Source organism: Heteronotia binoei, chromosome 9, assembly GCF_032191835.1.
Source record: "Heteronotia binoei isolate CCM8104 ecotype False Entrance Well chromosome 9, APGP_CSIRO_Hbin_v1, whole genome shotgun sequence".
Classification (NCBI taxonomy): domain Eukaryota; kingdom Metazoa; phylum Chordata; class Lepidosauria; order Squamata; family Gekkonidae; genus Heteronotia; species Heteronotia binoei.
This window is the reverse complement of record NC_083231.1, coordinates 93,762,559-93,784,101: the sequence shown is the minus strand read 5'-3', so window position 1 is coordinate 93,784,101 and position 21,543 is coordinate 93,762,559. Positions and strand designations below refer to the sequence as shown.

The following is a 21,543-nucleotide window of genomic DNA, read 5'->3' as shown; positions in this document are numbered from 1 at the left end:
ATAGCCTCAATTTTCAATAAAGAAGTACATTTATTAATTATTCATATTTCTGTCACACTTTTCAGCCAAAGACACCCACAATAAAATTTGATATATATAATGAAACTAACCAATCATTAACAACCACCATAAATCCAAATACACCAAAGGCAAAAACTGTACAACATTTATAACAGGGCTCATAAGATGAAAGGTTGGAAAAATGACAGATTTTAGAAAAGATACATCTCCATCCTACCAAAGCTGAAGAGAAATCTGCAAGACTAACTTCTCTGGGCAGAAAATTTCAGGTGAAAAATCCATAAAGCACGCATTGCTGTTCCCTCATCTATAAAATCAGGATACACATCTTACATGCATATGGAATGTGCATTTTTTTCATGAAAGCCAAATACCGAAGCAGATAAAGAGTTGGATCCAACCAGCTTTTTGAATGAAGATGACGACACTGGATTTATATCCCACCCTCCACTCTGAATCTCAGTCTCAGAGCAGCTCACAATCTCCTTTATCTTCCTCCCCTACAACAGACACCCTGTGAGGTGGGTGAGGCTGAGAGAGCTCTCCCAGAAGCTGCCCTTTCAAGGACAACTCTTGTGAGAGCTATGGCTGACCCAAGGTCATTCCAGCAGCTGCAAGTGGAGGAGTGGGGAATCAAACCTGGTTCTCCCAGATAAGGGTTTTCACACTTAACCACTACACCAAACTGGCTTTCACCAAACTGGTGAAACAGAGAGAATGGAATCATCTTTTATTTCCTCCCAAAGGCTATGTTGGGGATTGAGGGGTCTTTGTGGACAAAAGCTATATGAGATGAAGGCTAACAAAGGCAATTTCAGCAACTCTGACTGAAAAAGACAGCTAGATCCAACCCAACGAAATACAGACCTGTTCGAGCTCTCAAAATGCCTTATTAAGACATTTGAACTGGCCTGCTAGTCTCAATAAGAACACAGTTATGTCACAACATTCTGAGGCTATTAATCCCCCCCCCCAAAAAAAAAAATCCCAGAAACAGTCCTGTCTTACTGCAGCCAAATACCAAAACAATGTTCAAAGAATTTTACTGTCATCTGAAAGCACCAACATCTTGCTTCCAGCTGCATAAATGTCTAAACTTAATAGCACCTGCAAATATCAGATTGTGTCCCTACAACCTATGTTTCTTGTCTTGAAGAAACTGATATGAAAAGATGAAAAAACAAACTAACCTTAAGCTTGGTTCAGAACTGACTTGAAATTTATTGATAAGCATTTTTGGTGAGTGTTTTGGATAAAAAAAAGGTTTGTCCATTTCCTAAGAATTTCCTCCCAGTTCATAATGGGATATGTACTTTGGTTTCACGTGCTCTGCTTCAGTCTCACAGCACTAGCAGCCATGACAGAGAACCACATGGAAATTCAATTTCTGCCGCCGCCACCCCCAACACACAATTCCATGGACAAGAACAACAATCTGTTTTAGATCAACATGGAGAATGCAAACCACACAAAATTTCTGCCAGAAAGAATTAAAAACAATGTTACAAGTAGGGAAGCTGATCACCAAACAAAAGGCTGCTCTATGGTGTGTTCATATAATGCACAACAATCACAGTCTCATCAAAATTTAAGGGTTGACAAAAAAAACCACTCTCTACTTCAGCTACAAAGTAACTGGCTTTAGAAACCTGTGGCCTGTTCAGATGCACAGTTTAATCAGTTGTCGCTGCTGTTTCCTTCCGGATTAAAAGTGGCTGATCAGACAGCAACATCAGCCTCCTGGTAGTCAATCGTTGTCGCCCCCCTCCAATCCTTCTCCAAATCAGATTATTTTGTTATCTGCTCCTTTGCAGTGTTTTTTGAGTTGTCTGGTTTCACCTCGTAGTTTTCTCCGCCTGGATAGTTCTGCTGCAATATTAACCAACTTCCGGATGTCTGAAGGCTGTCCTAGAGCAAAAGGAGCCTCAGACATCCGGTTTACGGTCGCCATTTTTTTTTTACTACTTAACGATATGCGCAGAACCACATTTTCTGACCTACACGCATATGCACCTAATGTGCCTATGTGCGTAATTGGGGGGGGGGGGAGAACTGCATGGTGCCGTCATGTGGACGGCAGAAGACCGTTTCACCACTGAGTTATTCGAATTGCAGCACAGCAGTCTGATCAATAATATCCAGAACAAAGATATTTGGAACAGAACCGGGTCAGTTTAACACGGACGCAACACGCTGTGTGAACAGGGCCCTGGTTTGCTAACAAGCACATGGCAGAACCTAACTTTATATTCCAAGCTGAAGGAATTCAAGGAGGAATTGTGCTCATTTCATAATACAGATAAGTGTTACAAGCAGGAGACATTTTTATACCAACTCAAGTAATTACAAGTTCTGACATAATGTATGCAACGGCTGAAAAATAAGTATCAAATATCAACGAACCTTGTATGTTCCAGGACCAGGAGTATCAGCCTTTTCCTCTTTGAAACGCTCCATCCGAGAAGCCCATAAAGTAAGACAGGAAGTCGCCTTCACAACTGGATTGTAAGCCCCTGGTCCTAAAAATGGGGGGGGGGGAGGATAACATGAAAAGTAGCAATTCTTTTAGAAGATAAACACTCAAGTCATATTTATTGTCAAAAGTACAGCCATGAAAGAAAGCAGAGATTACAATCATATTCCATAAATACAAAAATACAATTAATAAATCCAATCCAAAACACTGTTCATCATTTCAACATGCTACCAGGTTATTTAAGTGTCTTCTATAGATTCACTTGGCTTGGTGAATGAATAGAGGCATTATTAATATCCCAAAACATTTTTGGTGCAGACTAGTATATTTGCTCCCTCCGTCTTCAATAAAAGATTACATTTTTATTGCCCCATTCTCCAAGAAGTTCATGGCAGTGTCAACAGTTTTCCACTCCACCATTTTTTTCCTTGCAACGAGCCTGCAGAAGGGATACACTGAGAGAAAATGAGGGGTGCACAGTTACCCAGTCTCCTTCATGGTTGAGTAAAGGGCTTGAACTTTGGTTTCTTTGGCACTAGTCCAAAGCCACAAGCACATCTAGTAATGGTAGCTCTCAAAATAGCTCTTATGAACTTTTAGAAGGTCTCCTACCCATGCCATAATCAGGCAGATAGATATCTGAATAGTTTTAACCCAGCAACAGTACAATGTGCCTTCATGCCACATTTTTGGTCTGTTACAGTACCAAATGACCTAACACATGCAAAAATGAACAAATTGCTTTTTTATGTTGTGGAAATCTTTCTCAAAATCTTTTGTGCAAGAGCACTTTTAATTGATGGGCAGCATTTCCAGTCTCCAGAACCAGGATCGTCTCCTCCGTTATATCCCCAGGAGAGTGTTACACTCCACAGACAGCAACTTGCTGGTGGTCCGCAACCCCAAAGAAATCCAGCTGTCCTCAACCCTGGCCAGAGCCTTTTCAGTCCTGGCCCCAACCTTGTGGAAGTCTCTGCCAAATACAATCAGGGACCTGTGGGACCTTTTTGCAATTCTGCAGGGCCTGAATTGTTCTGCCAGGCTCTTGGTTGAGGACAGTGATGGTTATCATCTTGGCTGACACCCTCTTCTGCACTCTACATTCACTTCGCCCCTCTTCCTCCCTGCCTGAAAAGTGGCTGGCAGTCTGCAAATGAAACAACCAGAATTCACCATCTGACTTTTTAGACTGTTGTATTACTGCTATTTTCATTGTTTATATTTGATGTTTTTGTAGTTATTGCGCATTGCCCAGAGCCTGCAGTAGCAGGGATGGGGTAAATCATAAATCTAATAATTAATAAATAAATAAAAACTATTTGCTCAGTGGCTCAGTGTAGCAATAATCACTATACATCACATTGTTCATTGTACAATTATGAAAGTGTGTACCATTACCACCTACTTATATTCCTTACATTTAACCCTTCCTTCCAAAGAACACAAGTAGCATTTTTAGCCTCAAAAACAGTTCACTGAGACAAGCAGTGTATGCTCAACAAAATACTTTAGCTGTAATGGCACAATCAACAAGATGCACTGTCGTGTTTCAGCCACAGATGCTTTTTAGGCCAAACTTGAACAGAAAGCATGATGGATCTCTCCAACACTTTGCATTCCCTCTTGCAAGTGACATCTGCAGGTCCCTTCATTCAAGAAGTGAAAACACAGTTGTGCTTTCCCTGGAAATATTGCAAAAAATGTGTAGCTTTTTAAAAAATATTTCAAACAAGTTTATTTCAAAATACAGAGATACACACAGAATCATATACAGAATTCTACAGACAAGATCAAACCCACCCAATCACAAAAAAACCCTAAAGAAACCCAGATTACAAATAGTACTCAAGTAACACAAACTAATGCCAAACCAGCATACATTGCTCATTTGAACCAAACTTTCCATGTGAAAAATAACCCAGAAAAATAACCCATTTTACTAAAATATTTTAAAGACCCTCTCCCATCCAAATTATAAGTGATTTTATTAAAAATCAAGTACTCCTAACATTTATTCAACCAAACTTCTATGGAAGGACATGGCTATAGTGAACTTAGTCACATTAAGCAGCAGAGAAATTAACTCCTTCTTTAAAATAGGAATCTCAAAATCATCCCAAACATTTAAGAGACAAATTTTAGCAGATAATGGAATTGACGTTTTTAATATAATAAATCTCCATCATAACCTGTGTCCACAATAAAGAAATTATTGGGCATGTCCACCACATATGGAAATATGTACCCTTTTCCAAACAACCTCTCCAACATACAGAACTATAAACATTAGAAGCCGAATGTGCTAGCTGCGCACATTGTGTCATCTCTTTTCAGGACCCAGCAACATCAGGCTCCTGCCTCTACTCTCTCTCTGAATGCAGCCCATAACCCGGACGCATGCTAAAATGCAACCATTCTCAGTGGCCCCAGGTCTTAGCTAAACTGGACAAACTCTTAAACTGGGAGGCTAAAAATGCAAGGTATAATTTAATGAATGGGGAGGGGAGAGTGAGGAAACTATGAGACCTTATTCTAAACTGATAGGGGAATTTTTTTAGACTGGATGAAAGAATCACTCACTTATAAAGCAACCTAATAGCATTCCTCTTGCTGCATATGTATACTTAGCACTGAGGGAAGTTTCATTTTGCTACATATTTTTTATCCTAGGATATAGTTTCCATTATATGTATGCTGCTTATGCGATACAGGTCAAAGACTCGCATTACCAGCTTCTTATAGCCTTAGTTGAGAACTGAATTATGCAGAAGTTATCTCCTATTTATTTACCAAAATGCCACATTTTAATCACAGGTCAGCAAAGAATAAAACTTCTTTCACTCCACAGCAAACACCTACAAAAAGCCTGCCTGCACTGTGATTGGTACGTAATGGGAAAATCAAGAGAAGGTGATTCTTATAATTATATATTTTCTGGCCCTATGCAGGTTCACTCTCTATGAAATGTCAACCAATGCTACAGGGCAAACGCAGCAGAGAACAGGAGCAATGGGTAATTTAAAGTGAAAATCTATGCTGCTGGCCCCTCAGTGTGAACATTTCTGTATAGAAGAGGAGGACTGGAAAATGATTGCTTTACAAAATGGAGCTCTTAAATCCAAGCGTAAATTTCCTTTGCAGGAGGAGGCGTGTTTGTGAATCCTGGACAATTCAACTGCCATCAACTTTACTACAGGCTCCTGTTATGAGCTTATTTTCAAAAAAGTTTATTTTAAAAAGAAGAAGAAGTAATCAGCTGCTATTAAAAGGCCCAAATTTGAGGGTGCAAAGGACATCGCAGAAAATGTACATGAAAACAGGAACTGTGGTTATAAGTGGGTGGATGTTTCCATCAAGAATTTTTTTATTTTAGCACACAAAAGAAGACCAAGATTTTAAAGGTAACGTTACTGAAAGACAAGTTCAGTTTTATTAAGTATGAACAATGTGGAAAGGAGATGTTCTAGTCTCAGGAACAGAGTCCAGGAGCATTTGACTGACCAGCGAGACTGGAGGGCTTTTTGCTATCAGTAGCCATCTGCTGTTAAGGTTGGAAGATCAGTCAGCCTGTTAAGCTTCAAGGGACTCTGGCTGGGCTATGCCTGCATGGTAATGTCCGCTCACTATAATGAGCCAAGGGAAAAGATGCTGTAGTTAATTGCAAGAACAGAAAGGAAGGGACAGCAAGAGGGTAACCAAGGATGATTACTCCCACGGTTGATGCGCTGTAGAGAACATATGGGGGAGGATGAGAGCAATCTTCTACCCTTACAGCTGAAATCATCCTAATGCTTCATTCTGACACATCGCTCAACTCTGGATTCAGTACACGCTTACCAATAAGAACTCTTATTACATTAGTTAATCTTTGATGGGCCGTGAGTATCCTTTATTCATTTTTGCTCCAACACAGAGAGCTATTTTTCTAGTATTTAAGAATCAATTAACAATAATGGACATTTCCAAGGCAATGTCAGGTGACCCAGTTTATTCCACAGCAACTGTCAAGGGTCTCTTGAGAAATGTATTCACATGGCCTGTTACTCTGAAGTAACAAGGGAGCAATGGGGCAGTCAAGAGAGAAGTCCATAGTGTGTTCATACTGTAATTGTCCTTTTGCACATTGCCTACGGCTCATTTTGATATACGTAAATGACACTTCAGATTAGGGTCAGAGAACTATACAACCATCCAGCTGTCCTTTCTCAACTCCTACTTTCAGTTATGCTGAGAAGATTAATAGCTGGAACTCACAACACTCAGAACTAATGTTCCCTCTAAGCTGTAGAGTCCTGTGAGCAAAAATTCTACTTTGTGAGCTACAGGGATTAAAGTTGTGAGCTACTGGCATTAAAATTATGAACTGCTGCATAAATTAAGTGTTCTCTGGGGTCATCTTTCCTGAGCTAAGACAAAAACGTGTGAGCCGGAGGCTAAAAATCTGTGAGCTAACTCATGTTAACTCAGCTTAGAGGGAACACTGCTCAGAACCCACTTAAGGTGTGTACAATTTTGTACTTCAGTGTCTGCACTAAAACAAAAATATTAACAGCTATCTGCAACTAAGGGCATGGAGAGGGGCAAAGCATTCATAGCCAAGCTGAGAAAGCAAAAAGGATCGGGTCACTCCCTAGAATTATATAAGAACATATGTGAAGCCATGTTGGATCAGGCCAATGGCCCATCCAGCCCAAGACTCTATGAAAAACAACAACAGGTGCCATCAGAAGGTCCACCAGTGGGGGCCAGGACACTAGAAGCCCTCCCTCTGTTGCCCCCCCCCGAACTGAGAATACAGAGCATCACTGCCCCAGAAAGTTCCATCTATACCCTGTGGCTAATAGCCACTGATGGACCTCTGCTCCATATGTTTATCCAATCCCCTCGTCAAGCCATCTATGCATGTAGCTGCCACCACCTCCCATGGCAGGGAATTCCATGTGTTAATCAACCTTTGGGTGAAGAAGTTCTTCCTTTTATCCATTCTAACCCTACTGCTCAGCAATTCCACAAATTCTTGTATTGTGAGAAAGGGAGAAAAGTACTTCTTTCTCTACCTTCTCTATCCCATGCATAATCTTGTAAACCTCTATCATGTCACCCCTCAGTCAATGTTTCTCCAAGGTAAAAAGCCCCAAGTTCTTTAACCTTTCTTCATAGAGAAAGCATTCCAGCCTTTTAATCATTCTAGTTGAGGGGAGGGACGGTGGCTCAGTGGTAGAGCATCTGCTTGGGAAGCAGAAGGTCCCAGGTTCAATCCCCGGCATCTCCGAAAAAGGGTCCAGGCAAATAGGTGTGAAAAACCTCAGCTTGAGACCCTGGAGAGCTGCTACCAGTCTGAGAAGACAATACTGACTTTGATGGACCAAAGGTTTGATTCAGTAGAAGGCAGCTTCATAGTTGCCCTTTTCTGGACTTTTTCCAGCGCTATAATATCTTTTTTGAGATGGCCAGAATTGTACACAGTATTCCAAATGAGGCCACACCATTGATTTATACAGGGACATTATGATACTGGCCAATGCCCTTCCTAATAATCCCCAGCATAGCATTGGCTTTTTTTATTGTAATCGCACACTGTCTCAACATTTTCAGTGAGTTATCTCACTTGTGTTTGATTATAGTCTAGCTCTCTTGATGAAAGACATCTGGAGGGCAGATACAGTAGTCAATTCCTTGTACATCTGACCACGTGTGTTAAGTGCTGTCAAGCTGCTTCCAACTTATGGTGACCCTATCAGTGTCCTCCAAAACATCCTATCATTAACAGCATTGCTCAGCTTTTGCAAACTCAGGTCATGGCCTTCTTGACTTAGTCAATGCATCTCATGTTGGGTCTTCTCCTGCTGACTTCAACTTTTCTTAACATTGTCGTCTTTTCCAGTGACTCTTGTCTTCTCCTAATGTGACCAAAGTATAATAGCCTCTGGTCATTTCAGCTTCTAGGGAGAGTCCAGGCTTGATTTGACCTAAGACCCATTTATTTGCCTTTTTTGGTTATTCATGGTGTTCATAAAATTCCTCCATCACCACATTTCAAATGAATTAAGTTTCTTCCTATCAGTTTTCTTCATTGTCCATCCCACCCCAAACACTGTAATGAGGAATACTACAGTATGAATTATCTTGATCTTGGTTGCCAACAGCACATTGTTACATGTAAGGATCTTTTCTAGTTCCTTCACAGCTGCCTTTCTCAATCCCAATCCCCTCATTTCTTGGTTGCAGTCTTCCTTGTGTTCAGGGCCGTGCACCCCCCCTCTGCAGTGCCACACCAGAGAAGGGGTTTAAAGTTTATATTCCCTTCTCTAGAGCTGCGTGGCAGTGGTGACCCGATCCCTCCATTCTATTCTATTGGCCCATACGAAAGAGTAGAGTCCATTCTATCCTATGGGCCATAGGACAGAATGGACTCCATTCTTTCCTATGGGCCCATAGGACAGAATGGAGGGATCAGGCTGCCACTTTCATGTGATGCTAGAGAAGGAGATTTAAACTTTAAACCCTTTCTCCAGAGTCATGCTGCACAGACAGCCTGATCCCTCCATTCTATCCTATGGGCTCAGGAAAGAATGGGTCAATAGGACAGAATGAAGGGGGGGAGGAGAGATGCTCTCCCTGCTTTTCCATCCCAGGGGAGCAAAAAGCAAGAAGAAAGCCCCTGCCTCCACACCTCTCTGGAGACTCCTGAGAGGCATGTGGGGGGGGGGAGAGATCCTCTCCTTGCTTTTGCACGCCAGTGGTGCAAAACCAGGGAGGAAGCCTCTGTCTCTAAGGAAACTCCCGAGAGGTATAAGAAACTCGGAGAGGCAGACACTGTGCAGTTGACTCACTGAGTCACCTGGGGGGGCACCCAATTCAGCGCCCCCAGTCCACCGGGGTCCTAGCCAACCACCTAGTTTGCCTAGTGGCAGGGTCGGCTCTGCTTGTGTTTGATTATTGAGCCAAGGAATATAAACTCTTTAACAATTTCAATTTCTTCACCTTAAAGTTGTGTTAATCTGACTAGATGGTGTTTATTTCAACTTGCAGTAGCTCTCTGATGACTCAGACAAAAGCCTTTGCTAGACATGAAGAATTCCTCCAAAGAAGTGAAACTATTGACCACCAGGGCTCCTTGAACTAGAATGATGCACAAAAGGATTTCCATTATCAGTCCTAGTTGCAGAGGGCTGGACCCAGCCATTCTGGTCAAAGTTTGAAGCCTGCCTCCAGCCTAAGAGTTTTCTTTCAACTTAAATGATTCTGAACCACATGAGATGGAGGATGGTTCATTCACCAGGAGGCAGGCTTCAGACTTTACTGAGCAGAGTGATTGGATCCACCCCCATTATCTCCTACAGCCCATGATCTCCTATAACCTACTGCCTCTGCACTTTGCACAATTAGTAAATTTAAGGCAGCAAACATAGATCTCCAGAGTGTGCTGTTCTCCCAGACAAAAGAATCATGGTTATCAGTGGAAGATCGTTTTCCCCTCATATAGATGACAACTTTTGAAAGTGGTCTTCATCACCACAGGCACCAAGGATCATAGAAGACTACTGGGGAGGATAAGAAAGTGGTGAAGACTGAAGAAAAGAATAAAAGAACACAATTGGGTTTTTTTTAAAAAAAAAACTGCAGAGAAAAGCTAGTCCTATGAAAAGACAATTTTGAAGACAGATTCCCTAATTCTGTAACAACCATAGAAGACTAAACGGAACTGAAGAGGAAGGTGTAACTCTACCAAACTGTGTCTCTGAAGAAAAGAATTTTCACCACTTCAAGACAACTCTAAAAGTTCAAAGCTAGAGCACAGTCCACCAAAATGGTGCAGACAGACCACACAGAACAACCCAAGACCACCCACAGTCATCTATACTGCAGAACTTCAGCACACATTTAAGAAGGAAGCAGACACCATCCATCTTTCCACATGTTAAGCACAATGTGTGTGTTTTCCTGGGTCTTTTGCTGTCATGGCTAAAATTTCGGAATCCCTTCCTTGATGGGATGACTTACTAGAAACCTGTTATTAGTACAACGCCTTTGGGTGTGCGCTTTTGACTTTCCAGAACCTGTTATTACTACAATCCCTTTGGGTGTATAGCAGCCCCATGGCACAGAGTGGTAAAGCAGCAGTACTGCAGTACTGTGATCTGAACTCTCTGCTCACGACCTGAGTTCGATTCTAGTGGAAGCTGGATTCAGGCAGCCGGCCCAAGGTTGACTCGGCCTTCCACGCTTCCGAGGTTGGAAGAATGAGTACCCAGCTTGCTGGGGGGGGAGTGTAAAAGACTGGGGAAGGCAATGGCAACCCACCCCGTAAAAAAAAAATCTGCTGTGAAAACGTTGTGAAAGCAACGTCACCCTAGAGTCAGAAATGACTGATGCTTGCACAGGGGACCTTTCCTTTCCTTTGGGTGTATGTTTTTGCTGCTGAAAATTTTGACAACCTCATGGACAGTGAGAGAGATGGAAGAATGTCATTTCACAAGCAAAGAAAAGAAAAAGGCCCAAGGTGATGTTAATATGATTTGCTGTTATTTTAAAAAACAGCAAAAAATTTTTTTTAATACACATTTAGATGTATCTTCTGTAACAAACAAGGCACAAGCCGCAGGAAGAAAGATTCTGGCTGTTGGCCTGCCAGGAGAATGTTCATTCTCCTCACTTTTGTTTTTGCTTCAGGCTCTTCAAAAATGTAAGCTGAATATTTAGCATTTCTTCTTGCCAGCTTGTGGAGGTCAAATGCTGAATAATATACTCAAACATGAAAGGTAAGGGGGGATTCAAGAAATTAACCCAAAAGAAATCGTAACAGCTGGGTGGTCCTTGAATCTCCAGGACACAATCCAGTGTTAAGATCTCTGGCCCAAATCCCAGTGAAATGAATGGAAGCTAGTAAGAAAGAGCACCTCAGTGATCTGGCACAGCTGTCATTCATTTCAAGAGACCCCGCATAGAGAAGACCGCACTGAATTGTAACCCCAACTGTTCAATCTAACTAGAGTTTCAACTTTCCCACCAATTGCAGATACTCTTAGTTGATAAGCACCCTTTATTAGGCCCATTTCCTGCAGTTGATCAAGATAAAAAAAAATATTACTAAGTACCAATAAGAGATTAAAAAATAGAGTTCTTTATTGCAAGTGTTAGCATTTTTTATGTGTTTTGAAAGCCTGCTGAAAGGCAATAAAGCCTATCTTCCCCAAAGGATGAAAAGAATTTGTGAGACTACTCGTGCTGTTAATTTAGGGAGCAAAATCAACAAAGAGGAGTTAAAAGCTTGCTTTCCAGAACAGTACTCCATAAATGCTGGATAAGTAAAACATTTAGGTTAATAGGACTCAGCGGAGTATTCACAACAGTCTGTGAACGGAAGGTAAGATCTAACCTGCTGAGTTCTCAAGAAAGCTCTGCTTTCCTCAGAGCTGCTCTGAAATCATGTTTGGCTCTAAGTCACTCTAGGTTAACTCCATAAAAGAAATGCTTAGAGACATTTTATGCAGCAGCGGCCTTGTGGAAGTGATATTCGGTAGGATATTTCTGGGATAATCTCCAGGTAGCTCTTATGCTAAATATGAATGATGGTGGGGGTGGGGAGAAATGATGATGCTACATTAAAGATGAAGGACAAAACTGTAATGTCTGCTGAGCAATTCTTTCCCTCTCAAGGTATGCAAACACATTCCTACCCACGTTAAAAGAAAAGCAAGATTTCAGACTTAAGCATTCCTAACGTAACTCAGACAAAGTCTGACGATCTCTGTCCAATGAGGAGTTTGCAGTAGAAAAGCTCTTGGTAATAATTTGTGTGTGTGTGTTCAGTTTCATTGTTTCCAACTTATGGCAACCTTACAAATGAATTACGGTACCTCAAAAATGCCCTATTGTTGGTGCAGTACAACCACCAGATCCACCTCTGAGGGCTGGAGGTGCAGAAGCTGCCTGGGAGTGGAAGTAACCAAGAACCACATCATGGTGGGGTCAAGGGCCTGACTATGGTTGATCATCAGCATGTGTCACCAGAAGATAAAAGGTAAAGCTAGTCCCCTGTGCAAGCACCAATCATTTCCAACTCTGGGGTGACAATGCTTTCACGTTTTCACAGCAGACTTTTTATGGGGTGGTTTGCCATTTCTTTCCCCAGTCATCTACACTTTCCCCCCAGCAAGCTGGGTACTCATTTTACCGACCTCGGAAGGATGGAAGGCTGAGTCAACCTGGAGCTGGCTACCTGAACCCAGCTTCCACTGGGATCGAACTCAGGTCGTAAGCAGGGAGCTCAGACTGCAGTACTGCAGCTTTACCACTCTGCACCCAAACACAATTCCTGATCCCTTTGGGCTCTGTGGACAAGAACAAGCTCAGACTGCAGTACTGCAGCCTTACCACTCTGCACCCAAACACAATTCCTGATCCCTTTGGGCTCTGTGGACAAGAACAAGGCTGAAGCCTTCCTGAACTGGGCTCTGGACTTGAACCCCATGACTGATGTAAAAGCAGACCAGAAGAACATGGAATGGAAGCCTGAGGAGTTCTTCACCCACTTTGATGTGGTCTGTCTGACATGCTGCTCCCAGGAAGTCCTGATAAAAGTTGACCAAATATGCCGCGAAAAAGGCATAAATTTCTTTGCTAGTGATGACTACCATGGCTATATATTTGCTGACATGGGTGAACATGAATATCCGGAAGAGAAGACCAAACTGGCCAAAGCCTGCCAGCCTATGGAGGATGGGCCTAATGCCATGAAGGCCAAACTGGACTTCATGGAGACCACCATGGTGAAGAAGCATGTGGCTTTCTGCCTCTTGAATTAGGCATCTGGCATCAACTGGAGCACCAAGATGGGCAAGGGGACCCTGAAGCATACTATGGCCAACTACTTCGCTGCAAGTGCTCCTGAAATTTCAAACAGAAAAGGGCCATGAACCTTCACCTCAAGGCTACGTTGAAGTTGCTGAGACACTTCTGCGGACGTGCACGGGTGTGCTGGAGACCTTGGGAGGTGGAGCTGACCTGCTCCCTGACAACTTTGTCAGCTGCTGCTTCTCAGAAATGGCTTCTGTCTGTGCTGTGGATGGAGGAGTGCTGGGGCAGGAGGTTGTCAAGGCCCTGCCACAGCAGGATGCTTCCCTCAACAACTTCTTCCTTTTCGATGGCATGAAGGACAATGGGATTGTGGCGCTCCTGGCCTCCAGCTGACATACACACATAACCTCTGTCCCACCCTCTGATTGGGTATTTCAAGGAGTCTCCCATCCAAGTACTAACCACAGTCAACCCTGCTTAGCTTCCAAGATCTGATGAGATCGGGCTTGCCTGGACTATTCAGATAAGCATTCACTGTTTCCAAATTTTGATGCAATAATTCAGATCAAGAAGTGTCAGTTATCAGAGCAAATACCCAAAATCACCATACAATGCCCTCGGTGTGATGACATCACATGGAAGTCACCAGGGACATTGCATGCAGTGCTGTTGCCCCACCCCTGCACTCCCGGAAAGCTCCCACCCACCCCACCAGAACGCAAGTAAGGCCTGGCAACCCTAAGCCAAAGCAATGTCAAGACATTTTAGGTTGCATTGCTTCCTCAGCAGAATAGAGGTCGCATTAGGGAACAGCGCAGTGTTAGGATTACATTGATAGAAGAGCCCAAGCTCTAACAAAGGAGGGAGCTCTCATGAGAGGCTGGAAGACTGCAGATCTTGCACAAAGCATTGTGCACTCCTCAGAAGGGCGTCCTGTAGAAGAGGACACTCAGTTGCCCATTCCTGGTAGCTTAAAGTAGGGTTAAAGCAGGAGAAGGAACAATAAACCCCTCTCACTTCTGAGCTGAGGTCACAGGGCAAGCTGGGGAAGAATGGCCTTAAGGGGGTGGATGCATATGTCTTGGGTCACCTCATTGCCCAAAATGGCAGAAGGGTTGGATTCTGTGGATCAGCTTCACCAAGAGAGATGCTTTCCTCTGGTATAAGGTGCCTTTTTCTATCCTATCTCACTTCAACAGAAATTTCTTCCCACTGGATGAAAGTGCCACCTCTAGCTGAATAGATCCACAGGATCCACCCAAAAATGTTTTCAGGTATTTCTGTATAGCAGAATAACAGTGAGGTACAAGAATCAAACGTTTGATTAAGCTTATTTTCCCAACTGCTCCCGTAAACTGTCCATTATTTAACCCATCCATTTTCCACATATCCAATTCCTATTCCTTTTTATAGCAGCTTCTTTTTCTCAACTTCTCATCCCTAGATAGCCAAGTATGTCTCAGTAGCTCTCCTTTCAAACAAGGCAGCAATGCAGCCATAATCGTTGGACTTTCTCTTTTGTGCCACGGTAGATCCTAGTGGACTGCAAAGCCAATTCAGAGATCAGTTCTCTTTACCCTTCCACATGAGAGAGGCTAACAATGCAATATTTTAGACAATATTTAGAGGTCTTAATACACCCCAAATATGTAAACACTGAGGGATATTTTTCAGCTGTTGAAGTTTCAAAAAACAAAAAAGTAGTAGTCTGCCTGAAGCATACCCCAGGCATGGAAAACAGCAGCCCATGCAATTAATTTGTCGTAAGTTAAAGTCAAACAGTCCTTTCTAATGGCAAAATGTTAATGCAAACCTAGTCTTATATCTGGGATACTAATGTTGACATGGCAAGATGTTTTGGTTCCTAAACTGCTTAGCTGATTTACACTATACATAAATATAATTTTCATGTACAATAAGACCAAAGGAGGATAATGGGTGTCCAGCTCAGAAGATAAAAATCTTGACAATTCCGTCTTTCACTTGAAATAAAATTTCAGGCCTCATGCTTCCTGGGGTAAATTACAAAAGGCAATGTTTGGACTGTACAGAGCTCCATGCTGAACAAGATGTCAACCTTTTAGGTTCCAAAGGCAATAGAAACTCTTCATTTCTCCTTTAACTAATGAAAGTCACATAATTTCTTAACATTATAGCCAGTATTATGTCAAATGAAGTTAAACAGTATTCAAGCCACCTCTAAGATGACATAATGCTGGAACACCTTATCCCTTTGGGAAGGATAAATCTGAAAGAGAGGTAACATGATGGACAGAAACATGCTGGAAGGGCATTTGAAGAAATGTAAGCAATGGGTGTCCAAGATTGTTGTTGTTTTTGCTATCTAGTCACAGCTGACTTATGGCAACCCTGTAGGGTTTTCAAGGCAAGACATTCAAAGGTTGTTGGACACTACCTGCCTCTGCATCATGACTCTGGTATCCTTGGTGGTTTCCCATCCATATACTAGCCAGGGCCAACCCTGTTTAGCTTCTGAGATCTGCCAAGATCAGTCTAGCCTGGGCTATCCAGGTCAGGGCATAGTATGGTGGGTTAAAAGTTGAGGTCCAGCTCACTTTGGGTGACCAGAGAAGCAAGAATACAAATATGAATCTAAAAAACTGATCCATCGTGTTTATTGAGCTTTGCCCGATGTTCCCTAGTTGGCACAAAAGGTCACTTCAAGGTATTTCAGAATGCACAGCATCACGCCCACGTTATCATTGGCAAGACTATGATAGATTTTCCTTAGAATGCCCGCACTGACGTAATGGTGAGAAATAATGAAGAGAGAAAACTGTGTTTCCTTTCCTCACTGAAAACAAGGAAGCCAGAGGTTTGCATTGTGGTAATAGTGAAGTGATTTTCATTAAAATAGGGAATGACAACCTACAGTTTTACAATCTCAACTGAAACCTTTTTGTTTGGTATAGTGGTTAAGTGCACGGACTCTTATCTTGGAAAACCAGGTTTGATTCCCCACTCCTCCACATGCATCTGCTGATGTCACCTTGAGTTAGTCACAAGTTCTCACAGAGCTGCTCCTCTCAAGAGCAGTTTCTGTTAGAGTTCTCTCAGCTCCACCAACCTCACAGGGTGAGGAAGGGGAGGGAAAGGAGACCGTAATCCACTCTGAGACTCCTTTGGGTAGTGAAGGGCAGGGTATAAATCCAATCTCTTCTTCTTCTAAGACATATTGAGGGGAAAATGCAGGGTCTTGTTTCATATCTGACAGAGGTGGTTAATTCAGACCACATTTTGGATTATTCCCCATCTCACATCCTTGACACGACACCACTAATCCTGGAACACCCTTACTTGGGATACTGAGCCAGAAGTTGAAAACAGAAAGTAAACTGGAACATATATTTTCTTAGCACAGCACCAAAATACAAACCTTATTAAATATGGACATCTAGTGGTACCAAAAGTAAAGAATCATTCTGGTTCCACTTTTTGTTTCAATAATGCTCTAGCAAGGGCATCAGGGTGAATGGATAAAAACATATTCTATAGTTTAACTATTGTTTCTCAACGATACAGTCAGTCTTTAAAAAACAAACAAACCTAGAACATTCGTTGAATTACTAGCTTTGAAACTCAGTTATTGGATCTGAGAGCTTCAATCGCTACATCAGTAAAGATTATTTCTGCAAAAAATCTTAGCAGCACTTTCCTGAGAATTATCCCAACTGAATGAGACTTACTTCCAAGGAGACCTAGTGAAGATTTCTCCCTCACTGTACCAACATAAACTTTTACCCACAGTAGTAGAAAGTATTTTATTGCCAGTCCTGGACACCAGAAACTTTTCACATAGAAATATTTCTAGATAGTTTCTAGTGTTAGTTTCATTACAGCAAAAATCTTATGTTCATGGGAAGAGGAGCTAAAAACCAGCTTTGGTCAGTCTTCATATTATGTGACACTACACTAACACTTTTTCCTTGTGCTCATATAAAGTGCAAAAGAAAGCAAGCACATAAAAAATGGAACTTCAGTTAGTCACCATTAACTTGTCTTCCTGATTTAAAGAGACCGAAACACAGCTTACTTTGTTAATTAGGGAAATATACATGGTGAACCTGTTATATAAATTATGTATTTATTTGCTTACTTGCCCTCTGTATCTATATGCCATCTTTCTGCTGCTGTACGCACTATAATTCAAAATAATTATCTATGTTATAACAGGAAAGGGGAGGAAGATAAGAGGAAAAAGGCAAATCCAGGAGTTAAGGTTAAAATGCTTCTGCAGCTAATCCTTGGGAATAGCCAAGTAGGTAGTAGCCACACTCAAATGAAGAAGGCATCACACCTCTCACTCTGATGCTGCTAGGTGGAATTACTTCTGAGGGGGGACAGTTCTGTGAGCAGGGATGCAAAAATGCTAGATGATCTCAGCCAAGCTTACATCCTTCTGATGGAACTTCTGCTGAGAGAAATGGTTCTGAGGAGGGGAACAAATCAGCAGTTGGTTCTACACAAGTTGATTGAAGGAGCCATGTTATTTCACTTCTCCCAGCACTTACAAAATCCTACATGATCAAATACACAGTTATTTTCTTAAATCTATCTAGCACCTTTTTCTCCCACTATTCCTCCAAAGATCTCAAGGCAGCATACATTTTCTTCTTTTCCAATATTACTCCCACAAACAGCCCTGTTACAGAGGTCAGGGTGAGAAAGAACAAGTGGTCCAATATTACCTCTTAAGTTTTATTTTAGAGGACATTTGAATCCAGGTCTCCCAAATTCAGCTCTTACAGCCCAGAATAATCCAATCTCATCAGAGCTTGAAAGCTAAGCAGGTTTGGTACTTGGATGGGGCAATGGATGGCAATGGCGAACAACCATTGCTCATCTCTTGCCTTGACACCCCATGAGGTAGAATTCCATGGGATTACTGTGAGTCAGTTGTGACTCGATGGCACACCTTAACTTTACCTCCTAGATCCTAATCTGATTGTCTAACCATAACACTTTACCGGCTTTCAGTGGGTTGGCATGTTCTGAATGTTCATCACCAACACACTTCCCCAATGCTACAACACCCATGTTGTGTGAAGAAAATCAAAAGCAGTTTCATTACTTTTGGAGCAGTTTGCTGATTTGGGATCAAATGTCTGGTAACAGTTAATATTTTCCTTAAAAGTCTGAAAGCAAATCATTCACTTTACACTGAGTGACCTCTACTGGTAAAAGAAAGGCACAGATCTATGTATACAGGCCAATTAGTTAATATTCTTCCAGGTAAAAACAATTTACAATTTATATTTGGAAAGGCTGTCAAATATTTATCCTCTCCATCTATTATTTGCAGAAAGATAACAAGTCCTGACATTTCAAATTCTGTAATATCAGCAAGAAAGTACACTACTGTTTTTGTTTCCCTGGCACTGTGTACTTGAAACATGTTCTCATTATTAAAAAAAAAAATTAAAAATCCCAATAGGATAACATTATCTTCTTATTTTGTCTCCCCCCCCCCATTCATGGATTTTCAAGCACATTGTTTCAAAAGCAGACTTGTTAGTTCCAGCTAGTATAATTATCACAAGACCAAACTTTTCCCATTTACTCTGCAAACCTGCATATATGCAAGCAAAATCTCACAGAAATTAAAGGGACAGACCAGACTGTTGTCTTCTGCGTTCTCAGAAACATTAATTAGAAATTAATACCCTATCTAAACAGATACACAAATCATTTATTACACCCCATTCTTATATCTTTCAGAAGAGTACTACTGCAGTGTAATGAACAGATGACTGACTTGAATGGTAGAGCCCAAATTAAAATCCTCTCTTATACATGACAGGCATTGGCGACCTGGGGTTAGTCAGTATGTGGCCACACCTACCTCAGATAGCTGCTGCAAGCACAAAATGGGAGAAGCCCCATGAATGCTAAGTAACAGCTCAAGCAGCAATCTCTGTTCCTACAGAAGGTAAGATCTGGCCTGTTCACCTTCCATACAAAGCAAACCTCAACTGCATTTTATCTTTGAGTAGTACATATATACAAGACCTGACTCAGCATCCATATCGGAACAGATTCCTACCATGTAAAGGATAGGGAGACATAGTCCCTTTGAAAGAGAAAATGACATAATTATGCTGCTCTTTATATCTTTCCCTTCAAAAAACATATAGTGATGTATGCTGCAATGGAAATATTTATAGTTCACAAAATCATGTAGATTATGAACTGATGGAACTGTAAGGGGGGGGACCACCCTTGCATCCAAAAGCCTTAGGGTAAGATGGATACTCCAGTCCAGAGATGGTTTCACACGGAGATAAAAGGGTACCACCAAAACTGCCACATGCCACAAAACAGCCACAGCAATCAATTTGTTGACTAGGGTAAGAAAAATGTTCTCTCAGATTACAAAATACCACAGTTCAACACAAGGAAAACAAGATACCCTTCAATGGAAGAACTGTGACATGATACATATGAGCTGCATGTACTAAATAAATTAAAAAGATGCATATTTATTGTAGATGCTACAGAAGGACTCTTCACAGTAAGAATCAACACTGACATAAATGTGCACTGATGGTAGAAGCTAAGTTTATTCAGGAATTATAGGTGATGTATCTGTGAGAAGCCTTTTGGAAGACCATGTACATGATTGGATCCACTTACTTGTTAACACGCTCAAAGAACTCCAAAAGCTCAGGGAGGCAAGACTTTCTTTTGCAGAAGCCCTGCTGGTCTTCTTTCTATAGGTAATGTTAATTCTTTCTTTAACAACAGCTTCTACTTATTTACCTAGAACAGATATTAGGCTAAGTGGTCTGTAATTTCCTAGATCATCTATGGATCCTTTTTTTAAAAATTGGGTTGACATTTCCTAGTTTCCAGTGAGAATGCAGAAAAGCCCTTCAACTACAAGTCACATACACTTGTTACTAAACATCAATTTCACATTTGAGTTCTTTAAGAATCCTAGGGTGTGGGTGTGGCTCACTGGCAGAGAATCTGCTTGACATGCAGAAAGTTCCCAGGTTAAATCCCCGGCACCTCCAGTTAAAGGGATCAGGTAGGCAATGATGTGAAAGACCTCAGTCTGAGACCCTGGAGAGCCACTGCTGGTCTGTGTAGACAATACTGACAGTGATGAAGCAAAGGTGTGATTCAATATAACTCAGTGTTGGCCATCTGTGCTTGCAGACTTAGTAGTTCAAGTTTTCCTCATAGTCTTAAAATAAGTAACACTCTCCAGCCATCTCATCTTTTGCCACCCTCTTCTTCTTTTGCCTTCCATAGTATTATTTAATTGTGAAATCCTAACATGGATAAGGAGCCCAGAAAGGGGGGAAGGAGGAGAAGGAAAGGGGGGGATGAAGAAAGATTCCCTAAGTTCACAACCAACATTTTCAATAGATCACATTAGCTTTATTCTAAGAGTGCTAACAAACGCATCTCTACAGAAACAGAAAAATGTTTTCATGATTTCATTTTTTTAATTGAGATCTAAACCCTTTGTAGCACTTAAAATGTCAGATTGTTGATGCACTCTGTAAAATTTTGACCAAGAAAATTATTACAATTCATAACTGCTGATCGTTGCAATATCGCCACTTATTTAACAATGTCCATGGAAAAGGGAAACATATTAGGCCTTTGCTTCAGCAAATACTGAAATCTATTTATATGCAAATAACCTATCCATTATTAGTATGAGAAGAGATGAATAAAGGGAGGAATAAATTATCGGCACAAAACGCTAATGAAATCTATTTTTAAAAGACAGTATTTCATGAATCTCACTCACCTAATATTTGTTCTAGCCTGGAAAGTAACTTGGTGGGTTCTACATTCAGATGACATCTGATAACAGCACTCTTCTCAATCCAATTTGTTTTCTAAAATAACATTAATCTCTTCCATGAAATGATTATCCATATTTTCCCCATGTCTTCATTTGCCGTCTGAATGTCTGGGTCCTTATGCAAACATTAGATTTCTGTAAATTTCCCACTGGGTGTGTTCTTTTTCAAAGTTCCAAACATATACGGGTATCAGACAAGCTTAGAATCAGTTGCAACACAACTCCCCTGAACAAACCATAAAAAAAATGAGTGGGTTAACGGGCAAAGAGCTTACATTCTGTGACTAACAGCACAATCCTAAACAGAGTTATAGCTTTCTAAATCTACTGTAACCAATGGGCTTTGAGGGATGTGACTCTGTTTAGGATTGCACTGAGAGCCCCTCTAACCATAAAACAAAGA

The 21,543-nt window shown here is 41.4% G+C and overlaps 1 protein-coding gene and 1 pseudogene across 1 annotated transcript in view; one reads left to right on the top strand and one right to left on the bottom strand.

The window, feature by feature from the left end:
* The window catches only part of STPG2 (sperm tail PG-rich repeat containing 2), a 303,935-nt gene that overhangs the window by 140,015 nt on the left and 142,377 nt on the right, over positions 1-21,543 (bottom strand). Inside the window, exon 12 of the mRNA XM_060247026.1 lies at positions 2,425-2,540. Within this exon, the coding sequence (XP_060103009.1) occupies positions 2,425-2,540 (116 nt within the window). The remainder of the gene's footprint in view (positions 1-2,424; positions 2,541-21,543) is intronic.
* On the top strand, positions 12,484-13,703 carry LOC132577462 (SUMO-activating enzyme subunit 1-like; annotated as a pseudogene).